This window comes from Zophobas morio, unplaced genomic scaffold (genome assembly GCF_036711695.1).
Source record: "Zophobas morio isolate AGI-343-1 ecotype UQ-CSIRO unplaced genomic scaffold, CSIRO_AGI_Zmor_V1 ptg000031l, whole genome shotgun sequence".
In the NCBI taxonomy this organism is placed as follows: Eukaryota; Metazoa; Arthropoda; class Insecta; order Coleoptera; family Tenebrionidae; genus Zophobas; species Zophobas morio.
The window spans coordinates 5,683,935-5,703,799 of record NW_026972136.1 but is presented as its reverse complement, the minus strand read 5'-3'; the positions used below and the strand labels follow the sequence as shown (position 1 = coordinate 5,703,799).

Below are 19,865 nucleotides of genomic sequence, written 5' to 3'. Positions count from 1 at the left end.
TCGGCGAGGGAAGTTCTGTCGACGCAATCTTCGACTAATGTTTTTATGATATATTTCATGGCCAAGAAGGTCAGAGAATCTAAAAAAATAACTTATTTATACCTTGATCAGTCATGAGGAAGCGGCAAAATAATTGCAGCTGTAGTAAGGGTTTAGTAACAGTTATGTGACACTTATCGCAGATAGTGCTGTTTATATGAAATGATGTGTTTATAAATAAAATCGCTTAAAATGTGAATTGCCGTATAATAATAATCGGGTTAATAAATTTATTTTTTAATAAAATGGTTTATTTTAATGTTAAGATGTGCACATAATTTAATAGTATGAAATTAAAGTTAGATATTTTAAAGTATTTTAGAAAAACGTAAATGTTTTTATACGTAAACATTTTATTTTTTATAAAATAAGTAAATGTTTTTCATAACCTTGAAGCATCTAAGGCGACGTATAAAATGTGTTTTCCCTTTAGGAATTGACCTGCTGAAGTAGTGCGAAATAAGACCAAGAGGTTTTCAAAATCTAAAAAATTCATTGTTCATGATAAATTCTCTACCCTTATGAAAGCTTACCGACATAAAAGATTCCAAAGATAAGTAAAAAACATTCAGTGTTGACATTCTAAGAGGTGTCTGTGACCTGAACATGAAAAACCAGATATCCTTTTGAATCTTTTTAGAAAAATCGGGCCATTTAGATTCGTAGATTGCAAAGGAGACATTGTTACTCTAAAACAAAGACTGGATAAAAGTTATTTCGACAGAACTTACCTCGTCCCTGAAGCACAGACACAACAAGTTTTTTACACAATTTTGATTTTTTTTCAAAAGCTTTCAAAATATTGAAGTAAGTATACTACCTTATTTTTTATTTACTAAAATTTTACTGTGTTGGTTTTCAATTACCTTAACTTGCACTTCATTGCCAAACCAACAATACATAAATATTTGCGTCACTATTGTCACTCCATAAAATACAAGAAACAAAAATTCCGTTGAGAACGGTACAACCTGAAAAAGTTGATTAGTAGAGGTAAGTCAGATTCGTTAGCACTACAATTTACAATAGTTATCTGGAATAAAGTTATTCCCACTATGACAACACTAATAAAAAATTGTATCAGAATGATCCACTCAAAAAACTGGTTGGCCTTTTCAGCAAACCTGAAACAATATATTAAATTAGCTTGTTTTATTTATCAAAATTTTACCTTAGAATCAGCCAATGGTGTTTGATACACTTTACTAAATTAAGTTTCACGTTGTCACTAAAGTGAAGTTTCTTCAAATTGTCACATAAAATATCAAACTGACTAGTAATGTACGTATTTAAAGCAGCTAAGAAAGTATCAATATTGATATGCGTAAAACAAATATAAATATAGGTGAGCACTTGATGGGTGTAAGTTATTTCATAAAAAGGCGAAATATTCGTGTTGTATGGATACCAAGCCAAAAATGGTAATCGATTTTCTTCACTAGCTTTATCAAGTAGGGGAAAAGCTGTCCAAAATAAGTTAGCACCAAGAGCAATGACCATAAATGTTACGTAGGTGTTCTTCCACAAGTCCAAATTTGGTTGAACCAAGGCAACCTGACTGACGTCTCGTGGTTGAAAAAGGTCATCGTTTAACATTGTCATCAGTGTTTTCACAATGGACATATTTTTGGCAATGTAGTAAACTTTAAAAGCACACAAACTCTCTATTAGAAGCATGCAGATGGTTCCAGTGAAGGCGATTAAGTCGTCCAGAACGAAGAACAAATTTGTTGCTTGCGTAAATAGTGCTACTGGAAAAAATATTGTAACGAGGATTATGGTGCGTATTGTGTAAAAATCTAGTTTGAAAGCTTCATCATCTTTAGGCCAAAATCCAAAAGTTTTCAGAAAGAATAGATTAGGTTGGATTGTTGTTTTCCAGCAGAATTTATTGCGGACGTCCATGACTTAACTGTTGATCGACAAATTAATTTCTTTTTTGTTGTTGTAAATTCACTAAAAATTAAAAACGGCGGAGGTAATTTCTAAAGGGTAAATTCTGTTGACGTAAAATACGTACCTCAAGCTCATTCATAAACCAAATAAATCTTATAAAGGATTAATCAGGATGTGCATCTTGCCGCTTCCGCGGAAGATATGCCAATATTACTCTGGTCGCTTACAATTAGTTTTCCTACTGAAAAGTCACTTGTATTAATTTTGTATGCGAAGGTAATTATTACTTACGTTTTTTGCTTGAGATTTGCAAGAAGACTCCGTAAAAGTTTCATAGAACTGCAACTCCACCGTGCATTAATACTTAAAGCGTTAATTACACGTTTTCGATTTGAGTCGATTAAATTTTGCTACACCGGGTTCCGCGTTTATGAAATGTTGTAGCTGTATTTACGTGGAACGTTTATGGATAATATAAAAATTGTATTGATTTAAAGGGAAACAAACAATGCTCGACAGGGTAAAAACTATATAACAATCAAATAATTTAAGGTCAATTAGTCCTAAGGAATGGAGAGATCAGAATTAATATAATAAGAATTTTAGGAAATATTGATCAATGAACAAGAAGCGGCAAAATAATTGCGCCTGTAGTAATGGTTTACGGACAGCTATGCGGCACTTATTGCAGATGGCGTTGTGCATATGGAATATCTCTACAGTCACCCACGGTCATAAATATTTGCATACGATTTATTGTTTTATATAAGAGTACATAAATATTAGATCAACAATTATTTAACAGTTTTTCATAGATTTGAACCACCTAAGACCATTAGTAAAGTGTTTTTCTCTTGTTAGGAGTTGACTTGCTGAAGGAGTGCAAAATAAGACCACGAAGTTTTCAAAATCTAAAAAATTATTTACTTATGACAATTTCTCTAAGCTTATGAGAACTCTTACCGCCATAAAAGATTCCAAAGATAAGTAAAAAACATTTAGTGCTGACATTCTAAGGGGCGTCTGTGACCTGAACATAAAAAACCAGATATTTTTTTGTATCTTTTTGGAAAATTCGGGCCATTTAGATTCGTAGATTGCGAAGGATACATTGTTACTCTGCAACAAAAAACGTTTTTAGAGTTATTTGAGGTAAAGTAAGTCTGGATTAATATTTTGAGCATTTACTTTTCCACATTCTTGGAGCTACGAGACATCAAAAGAATTTTTCTTGATACTTATGCCTTCTGACAATTTTCTTTACTGTTTAATTTTTTTTTTTAATTTATGGGGTATGGTTTCTAATTACCTTAACTTGTACTTCGTTGCCAAACCAGCAGTATATAAATATTTGCGCCACTACTGCCATTTCATAGGATACAAGAAATAAAAATTCCACTGAGAATGGTGCAACCTGAAAAAGTTGATTAGTGTTGCTTAATTAAATTCACCATCACTATAGTTGTTAATTTACAATAGTTATCTGGAAAAGTGTTATTCCCATTATGATGACACTAATAAAAAACTGTAAAAGGATGATCGACTTTAAGAACTGACTTTCCTTCTTAGCAAAACTGAAAAAATAAAGTAAGTTACTGGAATTTATTTATCAAATTTTACCTTAGAATCAGCCAATGGTGTTTGATACACTTAGCCAAATTGTCTTTCACGTTATCGCTAAAGTGCAGGTCCCTCAAGTTATCACACAAAATATCAAACTGACAAGAAATGTACATATTGAAGGCCGCTATCAAAGTATCAATGTTGATGTGTGTAAAACCAATATAAGTGTAGGTGAGCACTTGATGGACGTACGTAATTTCATAAAAAGGTGAAATGCTCGTATCGTATGGATACCAAGCAAAAAATGGTAATCTATTTTCTCCGTTAGCTCTATCAAACAGGGGAAAAGCTGCCCAAAATAAGTTACCACCCAAAGCCGTCACCATAAACATTTGGTAGATGGTCTTCCAGAAGTCCAAGTTTGGTTGAACCAAGACAACTTGACTGGCGTCTCGTGGTTGAAACAGGTCATGGTTTAACATTTTCATCAGTGTTTTGACTATGGATATGTTTTTGACAAAGTAGTACATTTTTAAAGCCCACATAATCTCTGTCAGTAGCAAGTAGATAGTTCCAGTAAGCCCGACTAAATCGTCAAGAACGAAGAACAAATTTGTTGCTTGGGAAAACAGTGATACTGGAAAAAATATTGTAACGAGGATTATGGTGCGTGCTGTGTAAAAATCTAGCTTGAAAGCTTCGTCATCTTTAGGCCAAAATCCAAAGGTTTTCAGAAGGAGGATGTTAGGTTGGATTGTTATTTTCCAGCAGAATTTCTTGCGAACGTTCATGACTTAACTGTTAAGTAATTTTACTTTGTCGATGATTGTGGTCAACTAAACAAATTGGGTCTTCAACGCTGGATATACTCTGTTTGAGTTCATGCTTATTTAATTGAAAGTTTCCGGGTTTATTAATTACATAGAGAAGTACTAATTATCTTAATTTTTTTAAATTTATAAATGTTTCATACTTATTGCATTCATTGAAATTATTGTGATAGTATTTTTATGTTCAACCCTCAATTATAACATTTATTAATTAGGATTAAAGCAACAATTTGTCTATCGTCTGTAATTATTTTCATGGGTAAAGAATCAGGGGAGAATACTTAATTAATGAATAAATTATTGGATTAGCAAATTACCGATTTTAACATGACTATTTCTCTGTTGTTGTTGACGATCGAAACGTACGGACACGTTTTTAGTCAAGAAAAGTTCATTTATTATCCACGTATTTAATTTAAACTCATAAGTTGTTGCCAAAATGTGTGGAGGTAAAGTAAAATATTTCTTGTAGAAAATATGGCTTTGGAAATTTTTAGGTAAAGTACAATAATTAGAAGACGAGTTTGGAATAATCACCTTCCTGTTCAACAATAATCGATTTACAAGGCAACAGTATTGCAACATTACTTAAGAAATCATATTCACACCACAAAACTTATCTAAACTGAGAAAAAGGGAGTGTCATCTTTTTTGGTTAAAATTACCCAATTTTTTTGATATTTTTGACTTTATAGGAACAAAACAAGAAAAATTGCGGAGATGGTTTGTAAAAAAAAAACTATGACGGTTGTTTAAATTGTGAGAATTTTTACTTCCTGAGCGTGTGTAAAGGAAGTATTGTAATCGAGTCCGTCAACTTTTACGTTTTTTTGCTCTTTCATGACCCCCAGAGTACGAAGAAATAGGTCTCCCGTTTCCGTCTGTCTGTCTGTCCGTCCACCGTCTCGCATTTTTATTAGAGAGATAAGGACTGGGCCGATTGTTGTCAAATTTTGTATTTATATTAGGAATATCATGTACATGGTAAAACGCAAACCAAAATTTGTCTAATCAGTCCCACCAACATTTTGATGACGTCATTTCAAAGAATTCTATGTTTATTTGATTTAAGTGTTACACAATAATACGTATACGAATTCACTTTGAGTTTTTCCCTAATCGTCCAAATTTTTGAAAAAATATGAGGTACGCTGTAATAGTAGTTTACTATTAGCATAAGGTATCGCGGTTGTGGTCTAATGACGAAGACTCAGGACTGCGAACCGGATGTCGCGCGTGCGATTCCAAACTTGGTCTTCCGTTTTTTCCTTTTTTTTTTCTTTTTCTCTCGAATTGTGTATTATCTATGTTTATTTTTTATCGGTCAAATTAAGAACGAGTAACCCCATTTAATAATGATAAAATAAGAATTGTAACATTCAGAACATTTTGTCGGATTGTGTTAATGTAGCTACATTTCTGAGTGTAATTTTCGGTTTATTTTCAGAATATAATATCTCCATTATTAACAGACTTACGGTTTTGAAATTTTAAATATATGTTGTCCATAACTTTTTTTATATAACGGAAGAGCAATTTTGTTAAAAACAAAATGTGATCATACTTTTATTTTAATTTTAGTGGAATTTTTGCACCACGTATTTCAAAAAATCAATATTTCAGTTATTTATGGAAATTTTGAAACGGGGTTTTCACCACTGTTTTCAGTTTGGAAAACTTTAGAAATCGCACCAGGTCTATTTTTGACTTTATTTGTTGCGACTTAGATATAGTAAAAATAATAGTGAACAACTTCTACGGCACAATTTTTTTTTACTGTGTATCGTTTCTAACAAAAAAAGTCGACGATATATCTGGTACGACTTCTAGAGTTGTGTGAGGTGAAAAGAGTGTTGAAAACTGTGTTCTGAAATTTCCTTTAATAATTGAGATATTGATTTTTAAATAAACGTTAAGCAAAAATTTCACTAAAATTAAAAGAAAAGTATGATAACAAATCGTTTTTAACAAAATTGCCCTTCCGTTATATAAAGAAAGTTATGGACAACATATATTTAAAATTTCAAAACCATAAGGCCGAAAATTCCACTCAGAAAGCGTAGCGACCGGCCTTAATGTGTTGTGTTGATAGATAGATAGATTTTAGTCCCCTGTTTTTAGAACTAACTCATCCAAATCAAACTAATTTCTACGTGACATTATTTCGATGTATAAACATAAATGAACACTTGAGCTTCAGACTGCTATTACCTAGTGCTGAAGGACATTTTATCCCATTAGTTAAGTATTTTAAATATAAGTTACATTGTCTGTACGGCGCAGGACTGCGGGGGTGTTATTTATGCTGCTGGTGTTTACTTCACAAGGTTATTTCAAGGCGAAAATCGTAAAATCAAATTTTAAGATTTTTTTAAGAGCTGGATTTGTCGGATTATACTTCAAAGGCCAGAGGAGTTCGGTCGAAATAGCCTTCGACCATTTTTTTTATAAGGTTGCAGGAAAAATTCCTTTTCGTATAGTTGAAATTTAGTGTTTTCAAAAATTTGGAAATTATTTTAATGAACAAAATAAATTGTTGTGTTTTTTTCTCAATTTCTTGGAACGATTCAAAATATTTAACTATACTAAAATCTCTGTTTTCGCTGTCTCCTCGTTTCATGATTGAACTTGCTGAATTGTTGCTGTACTCCATTGTTTGGATTCCCTCGTCTGTCTCCATTTCCAAAATTTGCATCGTCCGACGAAACAAACAAGTGTTTTTCCTTTTCATTATGACTTAACACTTCAAAAGAAAGAAAATGGCCATTTTTATGTTTTTTCAACGTTTCATGACCTCTACAGTCCGAGAAAAGTAGTCACTCGTTTCCGCCTGTCTCTCTGTTTATATCTAGTGTCCGAAACTGCTGGACCGATTGTTGTCAAATTTTGTATATATATTTGATGACGTTATTTCAATGAATTGTATTTAAAATGATTTGAATGTTATACAAAAATATACCTCTGTACTTGTAGTGTACGATCAATTTTTTCGCAAAAACATTTGCAAGGTATAATAATATCGGAGAAAACGGCGACCTGCGGTCGTGGGTTCGATGCCGAATTTAGTCCTTCCTTTTTTTTTCACATTGGTAAGCCGCTGTGACCACTTTTCTTTTGTGCTGTGACTAGTATTGTTCATAGCACAATGCTGTGACTAGTATTGTTCATAGCGTAGAGATGTACCGACACATAGCTGTGTCGGTACATCTCTACGAGTACACACGCATATTTTTGTCGCTGACATTTTTATCGATATCATTGAAATTATTATTGATTTTTACTGGTATTGTTGTGATTGAAGTAATAAATATGTCTATGTGTACGGTTTGTGGAAAGAAAACAAGAAACACGGATTGTGTGGCATGTGACATCTGCAGAAAATTGGTCCATACTGGATGTTCTGGATTAGCAGCGATTGAAATTGAATGTGTACGTTCTAATTCTCGAAAAATCCATTATTTCTGTGATAATTGTGATGTAGTAACAACAATTAATAAATTGAAAACCGAGTTGGATTCACTAAAAACTCAGCTAGAGGAAGTGAAAAATAACCAAGGTAAGGTGCCATTACCTGATAAAGACATTTTATCGACTGAAGAAGTAATCAATGAGGTTGAGGAAAGAAATCGTCGATCATACAATTTAATTCTTTTTAATTTACCAGAATCAGAGGAAAACACTCAAATTAAACGAGATGAAGATGACATGAGTCGTGTTAAGAAAACGATCTTTTCCAATGGTAATGAGAATGAAAATAATATAAAAATTATGTCTTGTGGTCGATTAGGTATGTTTAGGAATGATAAAATACGCCCAATGAGAATCTCGTTTGCAACTCCTCAGCATGCATATGAAGTCCTAAGAACTTATAATCGTAAAAATCAGTTGTACCTTAATAGAGATTTAACGAAGCGTCAGCAGAATCAATGCTTTTTAATAAGAAATGAATTTAGAAATCGCAAAAAAGATGGTGAAACTGGCATAATTTTAAAATATTCAAACGGAGTGCCGAAAATTCAAAAGATTGAGATAAAAAACGCTTAGGATCCCAACAGACTTCTACGACACCTCTGCAAAAATCAAGTTATATATTCAATATATTTTATCAAAATGTTAGGGGTCTAAATACTAAAATAAGTAACTTCTATACTAATGTATGTACCATTGATGAAGAAATTGTAGTCTTAACAGAGACATGGTTAACCAGTGGCGTGTTGTCTAGTGAACTATTTCCAAGTTATTTTAATGTAGTTCGAGATGACAGATTATGTGGAAGAGGTGGCGGGGTTTTGATTGCAGTAAACGACAAATTTGCTATTAAGAAACTAGATGTTATATCACCTAGTCCACAAATTGAAATAGTGGCAGCCAAAATTTCAATCAAAAAATCAAATATAACGGTGGTCGCAATTTATATTCCGCCATCACAGCAAACTGGGAACTACATACAAATTTTTGAACACCTTGAGAATCACTTGGATTTCTCGAACCCGTTAATTATTTTGGGCGATTTCAATATCTCTGAATACGCTGAATGTGTGAGAGAAATGAAGACATCTAATTTATTCAACCTTTATAGTAACTTTATTTCTTTAAATAGTATTAGGCAACACAACAGAATTACTAATACATATACAAGGATATTAGATCTTTTTTTGTCAACTGATCATTTCAATGTTGTTTGCCAGCAAAGTCAGTTTCCTTTAGTACCAGAGGATCCACATCATCCTGCATTAAATTCGTCTGTTTCACTAAGTCTTCAAGAAAATATTTCTGTAAAGCAAAAATCAGAAGTCATCAAATTTAACTTCTATAAAGCCAACTTGCAAGATCTATATGCGGCTGTATCGTCAGTTCAATGGTCATTTATTGAAAGCATCGAGGATGTGGATGTTGCGTGTGATTATCTTTATAAAATAATCTTTGATTTATTCGATCAACATGTACCCAAATGTAGTGTTAATACCAAACGTGCTAAATACCCTGCGTGGTTCACTAAATCTATCATTGATAAAATAAATGAAAAGAAGAAACACTGGAATTTGTATAGGAAAAACAAAGAGTTGTATCATATTAATAAAGTAAAAAATCTTAGACGTGCCATCTGTAGTGAAAGTCGTAATGAATATTTGCGATTTGTAAACAACAGTGAAAACTCCATCAAATATGATCCAAAAAAGTTTTGGTCGTTTGTGAAAACTAAAACAAAATCTCACGTGATTTTAAACGAAATGACATATGGTGACGATGTTGTGACCTCTCCACAAGAGATTGTCAACGCTTTCGCTTACAATTTTTCCACCGTTTTCTGTGATAACAACGTTCCTGGATGTGATAATAATAGTGATATGAATACTAACATTTGTGATATTTGTGGTGATAACAACTGTGTCTCTATCTCGCTTCAAAAAGTTTGTAATATTACCTCTGTTTTGCATTTATTTTCTATTAATGACGATGACATTCTGTAAGCAGCAAAAAAACTTAAACCTAATTTAGTATCTGGCCCTGATGGTATACCTGCGTTTTTTGTAGTTGATTGTATTAGATGTTTGTTAATACCCCTTAAATATATTTTTAATTTAGTGTTAAAATCATCCACATATCCGTACAAGTGGAAATTGTCAAAAGTGTGTCCAATTTTTAAGTCAGGCAATAAATCAAGTGTTAAAAATTATAGACCCATAACGCTTTTGTCAAACTTTTCCAAATTATTTGAAACTATATTTTCTAATGTAATATATTCACATGTTATAAATTACATTGTCCCACAACAACATGGTTTTGTCAAAGGGAAGTCAACCACCACTAATTTATATGAATTCACGCAATTTGTGTCATCAGCTTTAGATAATAACTTCCAAGTAGATGTGATATATACTGATTTGACAAAAGCGTTTGATAGGGTGAATCATTGCGTGCTTTTAAAAAAACTTGAAATGTTTGGATTTTGTAATGATTTGTTGTTATTATTGAGGTCAATGATTATTGGGAGAAAACAATATGTTGAGTATGGTGGATGTAAGTCTTTTGAAATAGAAGTAGATAGTGGAGTGGCACAAGGCTCCAATTTAGGTCCTCTGCTTTTTACCATATTTTTTAATGATGTCGTAACGAATCTTCAAACAAAAAGCTTTATTTATGCAGATGATCTAAAGATAGTAAATATAATAAAGTCTGTTCATGATTGTCTGAAGTTGCAATCAAGTTTAGATAGTTTCATTACTTGGTGTCATAATAATAAATTTGATGTTAACATTGACAAGTGCAAAATTATGAGAATAACAAGAAAGGTAGATAAATTGAACTTTTATTATAACATAAATGGCTTGCCGCTACAAGTGTGTAATGAATTTAAGGATTTAGGTGTAATATTTGATTCTGCGTTGTCTTTTGTACCGCACATCGAACATATCGTGAACAGTTCTCTTAAAAATTTAGGTTTTATATTTAGAAATGGAGCGGATTTTAAAGATATATTTAGTTTTAAACTGTTGTTTTATGCGTTAGTTCGAAGTAAGCTTGAGTATTGTTGTGTAGTTTGGGCACCACATTATAAAATTTATATTAATCTTAGGGTAAATGTGTACAAGAGTACGCACTTAGTGTAAAACTGTCAACAACTTTTTAATTTTTTTGGATAGACAAATTTTATGATATGGGTTCGTTATATACATGTTTAGAGATCAGATATATTTAATTGTACGCCCCAACACCACTATATTTTAAGAGTAATTTCAATTTTTGTCAAGATGTGTAAATGCGCACTGTTAGACAGTTCATTGCACAAGAGTGCGCATTTGAACGCTTATGAGTACGCATTACATTTTATGAAAAAATATTTGTTTCTAAGGTGAAAATAAATGGGAATAAGTGACTACAGACTACACATAAAACGGGAGACCTATTTCTTCGTACTCTAGGGGTCTTGAAAAGACGAGAAAACGTAAAAATAGAGAGTCGGTCGACGGACTCGATTACAACACGCTCAGGAAGTAAAAATAAAAAAAAAATCACCATAACCACCACCCCACAACTTGAGAAGCAGTACAAAGTAGTAGAGTTAAATAATTCATTACCGTATGATATGTATCTCCAAGACTATTAGACTACATATTGCAAGCAATGCGCACGCTTATACAATACCTCGCTGCGCACTCTTGTACATTTGTACATAACCTAATGTTTTCAAAGTTAAAAGCTTTTGATGGACAGAAAGTGTAAAACTGTTAGTGTATAACGACACTTTAAAAGTTACAACTAATGAAAATTATTACTGTAAAATAAAAGAAGTGGTACGTACCTTACAAAAAACTAAAACTATGAGCGGTAAAAATTACATCCACACAACGTGTGAACATAAAATCGTCAGTACGACCAAACTATAAACTATATTCAGGTCACTTTTGCACCTTTATCTCAGGTTTAACATTAAATTCTGAATGGTATAACTTCATCTTACCCAGATGGCACTAATAAGCAGAAATCATCAGTGCGTACTCTTATACATATGCGCACTCTTGTACACATTTACCCTATTGAAAATGTGTTGCGAAAATTTTGTAAATTTATTTATTTTAAGATGTATGGTTCATATCCGCCTCAACACTGTGCATCAGAAGCGTTATATAATATAGTTGACGAATGTTTCCTCTATGCGCGGAGAAATGTAGCCTGTGTAACCTTTATGCAAAAATTAATAAGTGGCAAAATTTTCTGTCCATCAATATTACAAAATATTCAGTTTATTTGCCCCCGTGTAAACTGTCGTACGCCCACAACATTTTATTATCAGGTGCCTAGTACATTCCATCATTTCAATAGCCCGCTTATGAGATGTTTGAGATTGTGTAATTGTTTAATAAATCATAATGTAGACATATTTTATGATAATTTTAGTAACACAAAATATAAAGCAAAACTAACTGCTATTTGTTACAACTTTAATACGATTTAAGGTTCGCTGTGATCTAATTTGCTTTCCCTTTTCATTTATATTTTTCTATTTTGTTAGGTTCTTTTAGATACAATTTTAATAATGTTAGTGTATTAAGTTTCCACCATAGACAATGTAGTCTGTTGGAAATAAATCCTTATTATTATTATTATTATTATTATTATGTTGATGACGTCATAAAAAATTTTCTTGAAAATATGCAGAATACGCACGTCTTTACATAAAAATAAGAATTATAATATTCAGAACATTTTGTTCGATTGTGGTTCATTTTGGTCGTCTGTTTTGAGAACATAAACTCATTCCAATCAAACTAATTTTTACATGACATTCTTTCGATGTATAAACATAAATAAACACTTGAGCTTCAGATTGCTATTACCTAGTGCTGAAGGACATTTTATCCCGTTAGTCATGTGCTTTAAATATATTTTACATTGTGTCCGTACGATGCAGGGGCTGCGAGGGTATTATTTATGCCGCTGGTTTTTATTTTACAGAAGTTTTTTATTGATCAAATTAAGAATCTTATTTTCTAGAAAATGTGACTTACGGCTTAATTCATTGTGGCTTAATTAATAATTTTAGTCGTCTGTTTTGAGGAGACAATTTACCCAAATTAAACAAATCTACACGTAACTTAAACAATCGATGTACATGTACAGTGATAATAATACACTCTTTTCCGTTGGCTAATTGTTTTGACTATATTTCATATCATCCGTATTCTGAGGACGGCACCTCAAAGCAATTTTTTTTTTCAAAGAAGTAAACTTGAACCATTTTTTTGTTTTTAATGAAGCAGTGATTCACTAGGATTTGAAGAGTATTTTTTTTGGTCTAGAAAAATATACTTAGTTAATTTTCATTAAAAATTACCTAGAGATGTGATGGGTTACTTTTATACACAGATTCTATTAAAGTGGTTTGTAATGACAGATTTCGTATAACTAAAAGTAGAATTAATTCTGTTTTAATAGAAAATTTACTAATTCCAAAAAAGTACAAAAAATATGCATACTAAGAGCACTAAAGTCGTTTGACACTTGGTTGAATTATTGATTAGATCATGCATCCAAAATTTTTGGGAGGAGTTAAAAATCTTACGATTTATTGTTAGACATACTACATCAACAACTATTATAACAGATTTTGATAGCCTTGAACCACCTAAAACTACAAATAAAAGTGTTTCTCTCTTTAGGAATTGACTTGCTGAAGTAGTGCGAAATAAGACCAAGAAGTTTTCACAATCTAAAAAATTATTACTGATGGTAAATTATCTACACTTATCGGAGCTCTTACGGCCATAAAAGATTCCAAAGATAAGTAAAAAACATTTAGTGATGACATTCTAACAGGCGTCTGTGACCTGAACATGAAAAACCAGACATTCTTTTGGACCTCTTTAGAGAAATCGGGCCATTTAGATCCGTAGATTGCAAAGGACACATTGTTACTCTAAAACAAAAAACTTTGAAAGTTATTTAGACAGAACTTACCTGGCCCGTGAAGTATACACAAGTTGGAATAAACAGTGTTAATTATACCTTAACTTCTACTTCGTTGCCGAACCAACAATATATAAATATTTGAGCCACTATTCCCATTTCATAGGATACCAGAAACAAAAATTCCGCTGAAAAAGGCGCAACCTGAAAAAATTTATTAGTGTTGGTTGTCAGATTCATTATCACTACAATCTACAATAGTTATCTGGAAAAGTGTTATTCCCATTATGATGACACTAATAAAAAACTGCAAAAGAATGATTGACTTCAAGAACTGGCTGGTCTTTTCCGCAAAACTGAAACAATATAATAATTAATAAGTAATTAGGTTTCATTTATAAAAATTTTACCTTAGAATTAGCCAGTGGTGCTTGATACACTTAACCAAATTCGCTTTCACGTTGTTACTAAAGTGAAGATTCTTTAAGTTATCACACAAAATATCAAACTGACTAGAAATATACATATTTAAGGCAGCTATGAAAGTATCAGTGTTGATGTGTGTAAAACCAATATAAGTGTAGGTGAGCACTTGATGGACGTACGTAATTTGATAAAAAGGCGAAATGCTCGTATCGTATGGATACCAAGCTAAAAATGGTAATCTCTTTTCTCCATTAGCTGTATCAAATAGGGGAAAAGCTGCCCAAAATAAGTTACCACCCAAAGCCGTCACCATAAACATTTGGTAGATGGTCTTCCAGGAGTCCAAGTTTGGTTGAACCAAGACAACTTGACCGACGTCTCGTGGTTGAAACAACTCATGGTTTAACATTTTCATCAATGTTTTGACTAAGGATATGTTTTTGACAAAGTAGTACATTTTTAAAGCCCACATAATCTCTGTTAGTAGCAAATAAATAGTTCCAGTGAGGGCGACTAAGTCGTCAAGAACGAAGAACAAATTTGCTGCTTGGGAAATCAGTGATACTGGAAAGAATATTATGATGAGAATTACGGTGCGTGCGGTGTAAAAATCTAGTTTGAAAGCTTCTTCGGGCCAAAATCCACAGGTTTTCAGAAGGAGGATGTTAGGTTGGATTGTTATTGTCCAGCAGAATTTTTTCTGAACGCCCATGACTGGAAGAAAATTTAATTTTACTTTTTCGACGATTCTAGTCAACTAGACAATTTCGGTCTCCAACGTCTAATATACTGTGTTTGAGTTCATGTTTATTTAATTGAAATTTTTCCCGTTTTATTAATTACAAAGGAAGCACCTATTATTTTAATTTCTTTAAATTTATAAAGCTTCATAATTATTGCATTCGGTGAAATTATGGCGATGTTGTTTTATGTTAAACCCCTAATTATAACATTTATTAATTAGAATTAAAGCAAATATTGCTTTATCGTCTGTAGTTATTATTTTCATGGGTAAAGAATTAGGGGAGGATACTTAATTTATGAGTAATTTATTAGATTAACGTTTTTGCTGATTCTGAGACGACGCTTTCTTCTTTGTTGTTTTTTCTTTCATTATAATACACTAACTATCTTGTGCTTATATGTTAATAAAAAAAATTAGTGAAAAATAGGTGGTTAAAAATAGTCTAAAATTGAAAAAAGAAAAAAAATTGCGTGTATTGATGATATAAGGTACGTACCAGAATTCCACTTACGTATCACATACAGAAATAACACAACACTTCTTGCTAAAGCAATTCACCGTATTTAAAATCTACTACACGATCTGAAATAATAATAATTTTTTTGGAAGTAGGTATTCTTAAGGACTCAGGAAGAGTCCTTGCCACCTCCGAGCAAGATCTGCAGTGTTGCACTCGCCACATCGAAGTTTAACTGTGACGATGGTTTGAATTAAAAATGAGCTTCAAGTTTTTCTGTTAAAAAGCCACCTGTATCTTTATTAATTTTCCATGTGAAACTAATTATTACTTGCGTTTTTTGCTTGGTATTTGCAAGAAGATTCCATAAAAGTTTCACAGAACTGCAATTCCACAGTGCATTAATACTTAAAACGTTAATTGCCCGTTTTCGATTTGGGTCGATTTAAATTTTGTTACAGTGCTTTTCGCATTCGTGGAATGTTTCAGCTGGAATTAGGTCACAAGTTCAGGAATAATAGTTTTCTGACAGCAAATAGAACAGTAATAACAAAAAGGAATGATAGTGTGTTGGAAAAAGAAAAGTAAAACAATAACGAATTTCATACTTTAATAATGTAATAATTAATAAAATATATCAGAACATTGAAAATTGGCCTCAGTTCTACAAAACTGGTCAAAAGTTGTTTTGACAGAACTTCCCTCGCACCTAAGTACAATGAAACGTATCCAGCATTTTCGAGTTTTTCCTTGACACAATTTTCTGAAGATGTCATCAACATTTTTCCAAGGACACGTATATCAACCTGGATTGGTGCACTGTAATACTAAAAATAACAGTATCGTATTCCCAAAATTTTCTGGGAAAATGGAGCCCTGATTTGATCAATAAAATAAATTGACTCATTTATTAATTTTCTTGAGCCACCTGTCTCAGCAAATCCATAAAATATGATAAATGATAGTGATAAATCACAAGTAAAAATTCATCATATTCGGTAACATTTTGATCAAAAAATTATTATGCTTACAGCACGGCTGTAGAATAGATAGGTTGAGTATCTTTCATTCATTCACGTTCCGGTAGGTGGAATAATTTCTTTCCGTACCAGTTGGCCATGACGCGCGTTATCGAATGGGTCCCTCTTACGGTATTTAGAGGCATTAACTTTTGCCACATCAAAAGGACACAATTATACCGACATAAATGACAACTTTGACATTTAATCAAAGCATTTAATAATAATTTTTATGTTAAACGTTCAATCTTTTGGAAGCGTCTTTGACCATTGTTTACACTAGCTACTATGCGACTTCTCTGAAACCGTTTTTGCAGAACCCTCATACAACGCCCCTGCCCTGATCGCGTTCCTACTCTTCAAATGTTATGAGAAATATTTGTACAACATTTGAAGGTTAGGTAGGAACGTGATCAGGGGTGTTGTATGAGGTTTTTGTGGGGGCGGATTCGGCAAAATCGCGGTGGCTAATGTAATCAATTACCGAAAAGTTCTTAACCAGTACATTGTCAACTTGTTTTTCGAAGGAATCTGTGTTTATCTGGTCATCGCACATGCTTGTTTAATGATTGTTTACATGAAACAATAGTGCTAGAAATATCGAACAAACCTGCGGTTGCCGAGGTTTGTTATGTATAAAATGTACTCTCTGAGTTGGCGATCTCGTTAAACCAATTTAAACAGTAATTTCTATCATAATACATCAACTAGAAGTAGAATGACAGTTTTGGCAGCCTGTCAGTTGTCAATTTGCCATTGCAGTAGTGGAAAATTTCATTCATAAAGATGTTAGTGTGTAATCGTAATTCACAGATGGCGAAACGATCTAAAGCGCGCCAAAGCCGCCTAGGACAGCCAAATTTTATTCCACCAAATTTACCTTAGTGTACCAACCTTATATTCTACAGCCGTGGCTTACAGTAACTTCAAAACTTCTTTCAAAGTATTCAGTTTTGCAATTCTTGATTTAATTAATAAAATAAATTGACTCAGTGCTTAATTTTTTCGGACACTCTTCGGAAAGTAAAGACTCATCATATTTTGCACATTTAAGATAGGATTTATTCAGCAATATTTTGAGGTTACGTCATCAGGGATGAGCAATTATATCAGGATCAAAAGATAAAGCAAACATCAGAGAAGGGAAAATATTGTGGCAGATAATAGAAGAAATGGGATGGGAAATTTTGAATGGAAACAAGGAAGGAGATGAAGAATAAGAATCAGACCACATGCCACTAGAAATAAAAATCAAAGGAAAAGAGCAAGAGTACGAAAAAAAAGAGAGAAGAAACGAAAGAAAAGAAATAGAAAAAAGAATATGGGATGAAGAGGGAATTCAAAGATACAGAAGTAGACTAGAAAAAAAGAAATTCGAAGTGAAAGAAGAAATAGAAGCTATGATAGCGGAACTGAGCAACTTAATTGTAGAACCTACGGAAAAAAGAAAGATATACATATGGCAAGGGAGGCATAATGGATGGAACGGAGAATGTAGTGAGTTGAAGAGAAAAGCAAGGGAAAAATTAAAAAAATCGAAGAATAACAAGGGAAGGAAAGAAGAGTACCTAAAAGCAAGAGAAAATTATAGGAGTTAGTGTTAAGAAAGAAAAAGAGAAAAACGAGAAGAAGAAGAGAAGACAATAAAGTCCCTGAAAACAGAAGAAGAAGAATGGTGATATATAAACAAGGAACGGAGAAGGAAGACTGAAGTCTGTAGCAAAATCAAAATACATGAATGGAAAAGACATTTTACGGAATTATTGGGACGTTGTGAGGAAAAATGCTGCAAAATAAATAAAGGAATCACAACGACGGAGGAAATGTGGAGACAGATTGAAAGACTGAAAAGAGGAAAGGCACCAGGAGGGTTGGAATCCAGAACGAAACGTGGATGTTCGGGACAGAAGGAGTGAAAGAAAGGATATGGGAAGTGGTAGATGGAGTTTGGAAAGGAAAAGATTTTCCTCGGCATTGGAGAGAAGGTATAATAATCCCATTATTTAAAAAGGGGCAAAAAAGTGATGTGAAGAACTACCGAGGGATCACCTTGCTCAATACGGCGTACAAGATATATGCAATGATACTAGATGAGAGGTTACGAAATGAGATGGAAGCAAGACCAGACTGTTAGGCAGGGTTTAGGAAAGGAAGAGGTACTATGGACAATGTGTGCATCCTGCGGCATTTAGTGGGAAGAGAAATAAGGAAAGAGGGTGGACGAATGTACGCATTGTTCATAGATTTCAAAGCAGCGTTTGATAGCGTGAATAGAGAAAAAATATGGGAGTATTTAAGGAGAAAGAGAGTATTTGGTAACGAAAATGGAAGAAATATATGAAGAAATAGTAAATACGGTGAGAGTGAATAGAATAGAGAGCGAGATGTGGTCGTTGGCGTAAGCAGATGATTTGGTGATTGTGGCAAAGAAAAGAGAAGAAATGAAAACAATGATTAAAAGTTTTGAGAAGTATGTAAAAGAAAGGAATTGGAAGTGAATGTGGAAAAACAAAAATGGTGGTGTTTGGGAAGAAAGTAAGAAAGGAGAAGGAAGAGTGGGCATGGAGAGAGAAGAACATTGAACAAGTAAAAGTATTCCAGTACTTGGGATATACATTAAAGGGCAATAACTCAGATAGAGCGCATATTCTAGAAATGGTCCAAAAAGCGAACAAAGTGATAGGAATAGTATGGGGAATAGGAGAGAGAAAATTTGGACATGATTATAAGAGAAGAATGATGATGTTTGATAGTTTCATTAAAAGTGTATTTATGTACGCAGCTGAGATTTGGGGATGGAGGGAATATGAAGAAATAGAGAGAGTGCAAGAAAAATACTTGAAATGGACATTGGGATTGGAAAAGTGTACGCCAGGATATGTAATGAGTACGAAACAAAAAGGGAGAAAATGAGAGCGGAAGCGTGTAAAAGGGTGATTGGATTTGAAGAGAAGTTCAGTGAGAGAGGTGATTGCAAAATATTGCAAGAATGTTGGAAAGAAATAAGAAAGGAAGGGGGAAAACATGTTTGGAACGAAAGAGACAAGTATTATGAAGGAAAGGGATATGCATGTGAAGAAATAGAGAGAATGAGAGAAATGGAAAGGTGTATGAAAGAAGAACTGAGTGTAAGAGATAAGGATATAGATAAGCAAGAACGCAGATCGAGAATATCGGAGTCTAGATATAATGCAGAGTATAGAAAAATAGTAAAGGATGAAGTACCAAAGTACACACACAGAGAGAGTATAAAGGAGAAAAGAATGATGGCGAGATTTAGGTGTGGAAATAAAGAGAAAGAGAACAATTTTTGGATGGATGAAACTGACAGAAGGTGCAGGATATTTGGAGAGAGGCAGAAACTATACAGCATATTCTGGAAGGATGTGAAGGATTGAGAGAATCGGGGGAAAGTAGAGAAGAAGTGCTAAACGAGGATGGAAGAGGACTGGACTGGATGAAAGAAGTATCGAAGATAAAGG

At 33.1% G+C, this 19,865-nt stretch overlaps 2 protein-coding genes across 2 annotated transcripts; both read right to left on the bottom strand.

Annotated features, from left to right (window-relative positions):
• Window positions 1–468: 468 nt before the first annotated feature.
• Window positions 469–4,289, bottom strand: LOC135139630 (odorant receptor 46a-like). Its single transcript, XM_064069930.1, has 5 exons — window positions 3,556–4,289; window positions 3,410–3,509; window positions 3,245–3,349; window positions 2,899–3,054; window positions 469–522 (listed from the first exon to the last, which is right to left on the bottom strand). Exons 1-5 carry the CDS (start codon window positions 4,287–4,289, stop codon window positions 469–471), a joined length of 1,149 nt encoding a protein of 382 aa, XP_063926000.1.
• A 9,196-nt stretch (window positions 4,290–13,485) lies between these two features.
• Window positions 13,486–14,874, bottom strand: LOC135139629 (odorant receptor Or1-like). Its single transcript, XM_064069929.1, has 3 exons — window positions 14,147–14,874; window positions 13,591–13,657; window positions 13,486–13,539 (listed from the first exon to the last, which is right to left on the bottom strand). The coding sequence occupies exons 1-3, from the start codon at window positions 14,872–14,874 to the stop codon at window positions 13,486–13,488; spliced, it is 849 nt and encodes a 282-aa protein (XP_063925999.1).
• Window positions 14,875–19,865: the final 4,991 nt, after the last annotated feature.